Here is an 8,322-nt window from a genome sequence, read left to right as displayed (position 1 = left end):
AGAGGAAGGAAGAGAGAGAGAGAGAAACATCAATGATGAGAGCAAATCATTGATCAGCTGCCTTCTGCATGCCCCCTACTGGGGATCGAGCCCACAACCTGGGCATGTGCCCTTGACCGGAATTGAACCCGGGACCCTTCAGTCCTCAGATTGGTGCTCTATCCACTGAGCCAAACCAGCTAGGGCTGTACTTCCTTAGGAAGCTCCCCAACACCTGGCCCTCCATGAGGAATAGGAAATGGCTCAATGAACAGATATGCTCCTTTAGGCCTGATGTTCTTCCCAGGTGAGCACATTTGAAGCACAAGAGAATGGGATGAGTCATGCTGGGCTGGAAGGATCTCAGCTCAGGTCAATAGAATGCATAGCACTTAGTGGACGGGAACTTCTGTTTCAGCAGTATATAGGGTTGTGTGGCTAGGCTAATAAATAAATCCCATCTATAGCCATGCGGGGCCCACCCATCATGAGCATTCAGGCTCCCAGTTCTTGTTCCGTCAAAATGGCCTCCCCTCTCCAATAGAGAGAAGAGTAAAGAAGCAAGAGAATAAACAAAGTCAAGAAAGAGAGCGGGAGAGCCTGGCTGGTGTGGCTCAGTGGTTGAATATCAACCCATGAACCAGGAGATCACAGTTCTATTCCCAATTGAGGCACATGCCTGGATTGAAGGCTCAATCCCCAGTAGGGGGCATGCAGGAGGCAGTCAATTGATGGCTCTCTCTCACCATTGATGTTTCTATCTCTCTCTCCCTTTCCCTTCTTCTCTCTGAAATTAAAAAATAAAATAAAAGGGAGAGAGAGAGAGTTGAACTTAAGACAGAGAAAGTAAACCAATGGTCAAGAGCTATCTCATCACCAACAATGAGTGCTGAGCCCTGGGCAAAAGAGGTTGAAAACTGTACCCAAAACAAGAGGCTGGAAAAGGTCAACTCCTTCCTTCACGGCCCTCACCATCCAGTTGGAGAGATGAGGTATGGTTCATGATAGAATTAAAGACCAGGTCAGCACAGTATGCAAGGAAAGGCAAATAAGTTTAATTAAATTGGAGAAAGGAGAAAGAGAAAACTTAGTCGGCCAATGGATGCATTGCTCTCACATCGATGTTTCTCTCCCTCTTCCTCTCCCTCTAAAAATCAATAAATTGTTCTTTAAAATAATAATAACAATAAAGCCAAAACTGGTTTGGCTCAGTGGATAGAGCATCGGCCTGCGGACTGAAAGGTCCCAGGTTCGATTCCGGTCAAGGGCATGTACCAGGGTTGCGGGCACATCCCCAGTAGGAGATGTGCAGGAGGCAGCTGATCGATGTTTCTCTCTCATCGATGTTATATTAAATGTTTTCTTACCTTCCTTTTTGAAGTTGCAAGACTTGTCTCCATTCTGCTGCACCATTTTCACAATTTTTTGCAGGAGCTCATCCGCCTGGCATTGTTCCTCTCTTTCTGTCGCTCTGTAGTTGGAGATGCTGTATCGGTTTTCACATTTCTTGACAAGCTCACAGAGGGCTCCATTGCTGGTTAAAAACGTGTCTACGTTCTGATCCTCTAGATCTTCTTTCCTTGTGAGGAGTACAATCATATACTTAGTTAATTCGTCTTCAAAACTTTCTTGGATGGTGCTCAGCATCTCTGCATATTCAGTGAAGGAGCCCAGTGGGGTCACCAGCAGGAAGGCATGGGGCCCCCGAGAGGCATGTTTCCGAAGGTCTGATTTAAAGTCCTTTAAATCAGATAGTAAGTCTGGGCCATCAATGATCAAAATTTTCCTCCCTCTCCAGATTCTGCTCTCAGACTTAAACTTCTTGGTTACTGAGTGGTCACTGAATTTGGTCTCAAAGACTCGCTTCCCCAGAAGGCTGTTTCCGGCTGTGCTTTTTCCAACGCCACGCTTCCCCAGGAGCAGGACCTTTAGTTCTGACATCCCAGGGTTCGGCTCAGATCCTGTGGCCTGCAGCTGCTCCCCTGGAGGACAAAAGGACACATTCCAAGTCTCTTTTTATAGTTGACACAAAGATGGAGACGAGTTTGATCGATTCTCTTCCTTGTCAGTTTTTATAGAAAATGGCATCAGTGCTCTGACCCAATAGAACTGTAGTCCTGGCCAGAAGCTACCCATCAAAGTAAAAGCCGCAAAAGGGACCATGAACAAATTAAGAGGTATGTCAAGGGCTTGAGATTGCCCAGGAACATGAAAATGTTAAACTTGGCTTTCACTGGTCTTGGTCCTTAGCATTCCTCTCATTTTGCTACCAAAGGTAAGTACTGGGACATGAAGTCCATGGGCTAAGGCAGGACCATGAGTGGCCCTGGCCAGTGTGGCTCCATTGGTTGGGTGTCATCCCGTGCACCAGGAGGTTGCTCACTCAATTCTAGGTCAAGGGCACATGCCCGGATTGCAGGCTCAATCCCCAGTAAGGGGCTTGCAGGAGGCAGCCAATGGATGCATTGCTCTCACATCGATGTTTCTCTCTCTCCCCCTTCCTCTCCCTCTAAAAATCAGTAAACTGTTCTTTAAAATAATAATAACAATAAAATAACTCGGAGTGGTATATTCATAAAATAGAATACAACTCAGCAATTTAAAAAAAAAGAAAAGAAAAGAATGAACTACTGATATGCAACATGGCTAGATCTCCAAAATATGCTAATTAAAAGAAGCCAAACACAAAATTACATGCAATATGAGTACATTATATAAAGTTCAAGAACAGACAAGATTAACCGATGTTGGTAAAAGTCTGGAGAGTGGTTCCCTTAGGGGAGGGGCAGTGAGAACTTGTAAGGAGATGGAAATGTGCCATATCTTTACCTAGATGGTGGTCACGTATGTGTAGATGTGTAAAAGTCATTGAGCTTATTTACTCTGTGTAAATTATACCTCCATAAATTGCTGTAAAAACCTGTGCTACAAAACTCTCTCTCCATACATGCCCTGTTCCCACCACTTCTCCTGTGATCCAAGGTCCACACCACACTTACGTGCTGAGCAAATGGCAGAGTCAGCAACTCCAGGGACATTCACTGGGTCTCTGTTAACCAGGGCGCCATCCAGGTGGACTGTCACTCCATGTCTGCATGACAAATCTGGGAGGGAGTGAATGTGGCATTTAAAGAAAGCAGCTGAAATGCAGTGACTACACATCCTTGGAAAGTTGCCTTCGGAAAGTTACTACTTTCCCCAAAATCACCTCTCACTAGCCTACATCCTATAAAAAGTCCTTTCTGCCTGCCTGTGTGGCTCAGTTGGTTGAGCATCATCCATGCACCAAGAGGTCACTGGTTCGATTCCCAGTCAGGGCACATGCCCAGGTTTCAGTTTTGATCCCCAGTAGGGGGCATACAGGAGGCAGCTGATCAATGTTTCTCTCTCGTCATTGATGTTTCTCTCTCTCTCTCCCTCTCCTTTTCTCTCTCTAAAATTCAATAGAAACATTTTTTTTAAAAAGTCCTTTCCAACACCACATTCTGAAATACCCATTGGTTTCTCGTGATGTGCTATTCCCTCGTGGGCACAGTCAATAAACCCAGTTTTATTCACAACAGGTATGTCCCTCAAGGTCTTGGCTGCAGGGCATCGACAGAATTTTAAATCCCTACTGCTGCCTGTTGTTACATATCTGTGGCTAAGTTCGTTAATCTATAAAATGAGGATGATGATAATATCTTCTTTATAAGGTTGGTACAAAGATTATATATTATACTAGAGGCCTGTTGCACGAAAAGATTCGTGCAATAGGCCTTCCCTTCCCCTGGCTGCCGGCACCGGTTTTCCTCCAGCACCCGGGACCCAGGCCTTCGCTCCAGCCGGAGCCGCCTTCAAGCCTTTGCTGCTGTCTTCGCTCTGCCGCTTCGCGCCTATGTATGCAAATTAACCGCCATCTTTGTTGGCAGTTAATTTGCATATCTCCCTGATTAGCCCATGGGAGGCATAGCGAAGGTATGGTCAATTACCATGTTTGTCTATTATTAGATAGGATACTATGAGGATTGAATGATTAATATATATTACATGTAATTTTTCAGCACATGTCAACTGCAATTATTATCATTAAAATTTTTATTTTAATTATTATTTCGGGAAATTTGGGGGGGACAGAGAGCTCATCTATTGTATTCAGTGCTGAATATTCAGTTCTTTTTTCTTTCTTCCTTTCTTTCTTTATGTATGCTTGTGTGTGTTTTGGGGTGGTTTTTTTTGTTGTGGATATTCAGTTCTTTCACAGAGCTGGCCCAGAAATAACTGGAAAGTACATCAATAAAGAGATGGTTGAATTAGTTATATATGCCCATCCTACAGACCAAATTGCATCTACTACATAGAACGAGGTAGCTCTGGATGTACCGGCGTGTGCAGAGTGTAGTATACATCACTAATGGCAATCAGTACAAGGATACTGAGCTGCATCACGGAATTCTGCAAGTTAGTGCTATCTGTGAAGGAGGGATTTCTGCTTTCCTAGGAGGAGTCAAAAATTGGGTGGTGCTAGATCTAGGGCCAGGACAGAGAGGCCAACTCAGTACAGCAGGCAAGCCCAGCTTTACAACATTGCAGAGAAGGTCAGGGACACTCACACCGGGTACAGGACCTTTGCTGGTGCTACTCCTTCTCAAAAGGGGTAAGAGTTCCCTAAGAACAGGTTGTACGCATTGACACAAGCTAGGTCTCCAGGGTACATTTTTGCTCTGACTTATCACTTTGATGCATAACGCACTCAAAGGAATGTCTATATGAGCTTAACATTCTTTTAAGGATCACCTTACCATGTAGATTGTCCCCCTTCTGAGAGGTAGCTTCTTTCACACAGTCCTGGAAAATAAAGGGGGGAAATGAAGTACACAGATCTAAACTTTCTTCTTTTCACAAAGTAAAGAAATGGAGACACGAGTGTATAATTCAGAATAACTTGATGATTAGGATGTGGTCAAATCAAGGCCATGGTCGTGGCCCTTCCTGATCATTCTAGACTTGTCCATAATGACAGTCAATCTTGAGATCCTACTGCTGCTGCTGCCTCAACAGGTTTCCCAGATGCAAGATGGGTCGCGCTCTCAAAGCAGCCCCACGAAAGCCATCTGCAAGACATTGTTCCTGAAGCTCTAACTTCACTTCTCCACAGTTCCTATCAGTAATTCCTTTGAAAGGCTCCCAGGGTTTCTGCTATTCCTGAAGAAAATCCAGAGGCTTAAGGAGAACTTCTGGCCTCCCTCAGGAAAGAAATTAGCTCAGGAATGTCTGTGATGTGTGTTTGAGAGACAAGGCAACTCGAGGACATTGGGAAGCAGGCTCCCTGTGTCTCTCCAATGTCTCCTGCCCTCACTGGATCCCCCAGGATAGAGATAAAGCTTCTTCTCACATGAATCCAGTAAAATTTGGAAGCTTCCCCATCCAAGGGAGCAAATAGAGATGAGGACAAAGGATGTCCCCTCCACCTGCCTGGTGAAGTCTTATGCTGATTCCCCAAACTTAAATTGGCATGGGATCATAAAAGAAGTTGAAAACACCCTAGCCAGTGTGCTCAGTGGGTAAAGTGTTGGCCCACACACCGAAGGGTCAAAGTTCAAGTCCCAGTCAAGGACACATACCTGGGTTGCAGGTTCGCAATCCCTGGTCCAGTTGGGGTGTGTGCAGGAGGCAACTAATCGATGTCTCTCTCACATCGATGTTCTCTTTCTCTCTCTCTCCCCCACTCCACCCTTCCTCTCTCTAAAAATCAATGGAAAAGATATTCTCGGGTGAGGATTAACCAAAAAAAAGAAAGTGAAAACAATGACATACAATCTTGATGAATCTGCTATCCCTAGAAGCTTCCTGTACTTTATTTTAACCTTGTCTTCGTTAAGTCTCCATGCCTGCCAACTTTCCTGCTTCCTCACCTGGCCTTACCCAAAACCATTGATACCATCCATCATCTCTCCCTGGGTCCTCTCATTTCTCTCTGGTTATCAGACTTTTTCCACCTTCCACAGCCCAGCTCAAATTCTTTCATGTTTATTTATTTTAATCCAAAGGATTGTTACCATGCAAATGTGTATGATCTAAAATTTAATAATTTTTCCATCTCCAATCCACCAGAAAAGTAAGTTGTTAACTTGTATATCCTTCTATGTTTTCCTATCTTTACACAAATACATGCAAGCATATATGAACACGTAGAGAGACTTACTAGGCTTTTTTTGTTCTGCAACCAGCTTAATGATATGTCTGCACATCTACACAAGTAGATGCAATTTGTTCCATATGCAACCATTTAAACTAATGCAATCCTTCCTTTATTGATAGACCTACAGGCTATTTCTGGTTTTACTATTTCAAAATATTCAGTGATAAAGGTCCTTGTCCATACACCTTCATATGTTTTTATGTCTTGGTGCTAGAGTCCTAAAAGTGGGAATCTTTGCTCCATCTCTGGGTTATTAAATCCTTTTTAAAAATATTTTTTATTGATTTTAGAGAGAGGAAGGGAGAGGGATAGAGAGATAGAAACATCGATGAGAAAGAAACATCGATTGGCTGCCTCCTGCACACCCCCTACTGGGGATCGAGCCCGCAACCCAGGCATGTGCCCTGACTGGGAATCGAACCAGTGACCTCCTGGTTCATGCGTCTACGTTCAACCACTGAGCAACACCGGCTGGGCTGGATTATTAAATCCTTAATGTCTCCATAATTTATTTGGACTTCATACACTTTTATAATAATAATAACAATCATAATAATAGCAGCTTATAATTATTAAACATTTACCTAGTTTCAAGTATTTGCAAATTACTTTGTAAGCATTTCATTTACTCCTCACAGCAGTCCCTGAAGATACATATTATTCAGAACTCTTGAGCCTCAGGGTTCTCATCTGTAGAACATCTGTGCATAGAGTTGCTGTGAAGACTAAATCAGTTCATGTATGTGTCTGGAATTTAGTAGGTGCTCAATAAGTACTGACTTCTCTCACATGGCCATCAGCTCTAAGAAGATCCTCTCGAACCCAACGGCCCCCATGCTGAATTTTTGTTTGCTTTACCTTCTCCAGCACCTATATTTATAGAATTCTCTATACCAACATTCGCTTAGTTACACTGAATCAATGATTACTTTGTTTCTTATGCATTAGTCACTCCAGTTGAAGTATAAGCTCCTCAGAAGCAAAAGCTTGCCTTCCTTAGTTCCGAATACATTCTTCATTCAGGTTTAATAAGTAAATAAAAGGTCACTCTGGCTGTTGTGTGTCAAATGGGTGGGGGTATAAGGCCCAAGAATGAATGAGGGGAAAGTTGCTAGTAGATTATCTGTAAAATAAGTACAGGCAAGAGAAGAGGCTGTCTCGTACCCGATGGTGGTTGTGGAGGTGGAGAGAAGCAGGTGGGTGCCAGGTGCATGATCAGACTGGAGGATTTCTTGGGCAGCAGGTGCTAGCTGTGGTATCAAAGCTGACTCCTGGGTTTGGGTTTGAAGAGCGTAGTAAGCAGCACAACCATTTACCAAGTTGAGAGGTAAACAGAAATCTTACAGATTTAAGAGGGAAAACTGAAAATTTGGACATGTTAAGTCTGGGGTCCTATAGGAGAGCCCAGTGGAGATGTCAAGTAGCAATTGGATAAAGGAGGCAGAACTCAGAGGAGAGAACTGGGCTAGGGCTACTAATTTGGAAACTGTTAGAAAGAGATGGAGCTCAAAGCCGTAAAATGTGGGATCACCCAAGGGAGCGTGTAGAGAATTGAGGACAGGCTAGAACCAAGCCCTGTAGACGCCAACTTTTAGAGCTCATTCGAGGAGGACTCAGCAATCCCCAGGGTGGCCAGAAAGGATGGGAAGGGAAGAGAGAGAGAGAGAGAAGGATAGTTTTATTGAAGCCAAGGGGGTCTAATGAGTCATTTGTGTCCAAAGTCATTTGTGAAGGGTAAAGTCAGGCAAGGACTTAATTTACCAATAAATTTACCAATAAAGTCCAAAGGTTAATATAGAAAGTAACCTACCATCTGGTGCCTTATCTTTCCAGATTATGAATAAAGTAGAGGCCCAGTGCACAAAAATTTGTGCACTCGAGGGGATCCCTCAGCCCAGCCTGTGCCTTCTCGCAGTCTGGGACCCCTCGGGGGATGTCTACCTGCTGGCTTAGGCCCACTCCCTGGGGGGATCGGGCCTAAGCTGGCAGTCAGACATCCCTCTGGCAGCCTGGGAGCCCTTGGGGGATGTCCACTTGCCAGTGGGGAGCAGGCCTAAGCTGCAGTCAGACATCCTTAGCGCTGCTGAGGAGGCAGGAGAGGCTCCCACCACCACCGCTGTACTGGCAGCCATCAGCCTGGCTTGTGGCTGAGCAGAGCTCCC

General features: G+C 44.4%; 1 protein-coding gene across 2 annotated transcripts in view; it reads right to left on the bottom strand.

Moving 5' to 3' along the window:
* The window catches only part of GIMAP8 (GTPase, IMAP family member 8), a 21,111-nt gene that overhangs the window by 3,983 nt on the left and 8,806 nt on the right, over nt 1–8,322 (bottom strand). The window contains exons 3-5 of one of the 2 annotated variants that reach the window (XM_014541112.1): nt 4,761–4,806; nt 2,979–3,083; nt 1,347–1,961 (exon numbers count right to left, since the gene is read on the bottom strand). In XM_014541112.1, the coding sequence (XP_014396598.1) occupies nt 1,347–1,961; nt 2,979–3,083; nt 4,761–4,806 (766 nt within the window). The remainder of the gene's footprint in view (nt 1–1,346; nt 1,962–2,978; nt 3,084–4,760; nt 4,807–8,322) is intronic. The other variant, XM_014541113.1, reaches the window with a different exon arrangement.

Source organism: Myotis brandtii, unplaced genomic scaffold (genome assembly GCF_000412655.1).
Source record: "Myotis brandtii unplaced genomic scaffold, ASM41265v1 scaffold260, whole genome shotgun sequence".
Taxonomy (NCBI): Eukaryota; Metazoa; Chordata; class Mammalia; order Chiroptera; family Vespertilionidae; genus Myotis; species Myotis brandtii.
The sequence above is the reverse complement of the archived record's forward strand: the minus strand, read 5'-3'. Positions and strand labels throughout refer to the sequence as shown.